Source organism: Eufriesea mexicana, unplaced genomic scaffold, assembly GCF_001483705.2.
Source record: "Eufriesea mexicana isolate 0111107269 unplaced genomic scaffold, ASM148370v2 scaffold6179, whole genome shotgun sequence".
Lineage (NCBI taxonomy): Eukaryota > Metazoa > Arthropoda > Insecta > Hymenoptera > Apidae > Eufriesea > Eufriesea mexicana.
Window position 1 is genome coordinate 57,739 of NW_016914064.1, and position 348 is coordinate 58,086.

Sequence of the window (348 nt, forward strand, 5' to 3'; positions counted from 1 at the left end):
GGCGCAATACATCCTTTCACTGCCGGGGGTATCCTTATATATAGAAGTATTCGATCAAGACTCGCATCGCAATGACTCGAGACTCGTGTCGAGCACCCAAGGACTCGACCGTATCAAGTAATCACAGGATGATCGGGATAATTCAAACAATCCGGTTCTCCGTGTTCGTCCTTCTAATCGTCACGGTCGTTGTTGGTTCAGGTAATCGACATTCTTCATTTTTTTCCTCTCGTTTCCGCGTTGTCTTTTTTTTCTTTAATATTGATTCATCACTACCGCATCCTTTTTCTGCCAAATAAAGGAAAAGATAAAATGTATATTATATATATATATATATAGGTAGCCGAA

General features: G+C 40.2%; 1 protein-coding gene across 2 annotated transcripts in view; it reads left to right on the forward strand.

Moving 5' to 3' along the window:
• Nucleotides 1–348, forward strand: part of LOC108552340 (collagen alpha-1(I) chain) — a 5,880-nt gene continuing 5,532 nt past the window's right edge. For both annotated transcript variants that reach the window (XM_017906840.1, XM_017906841.1), the window contains exon 1: nucleotides 1–201. In XM_017906840.1, coding sequence (XP_017762329.1) covers nucleotides 72–201 — 130 coding nt within the window. In that variant the 5' untranslated portion in view covers nucleotides 1–71. The remainder of the gene's footprint in view (nucleotides 202–348) is intronic.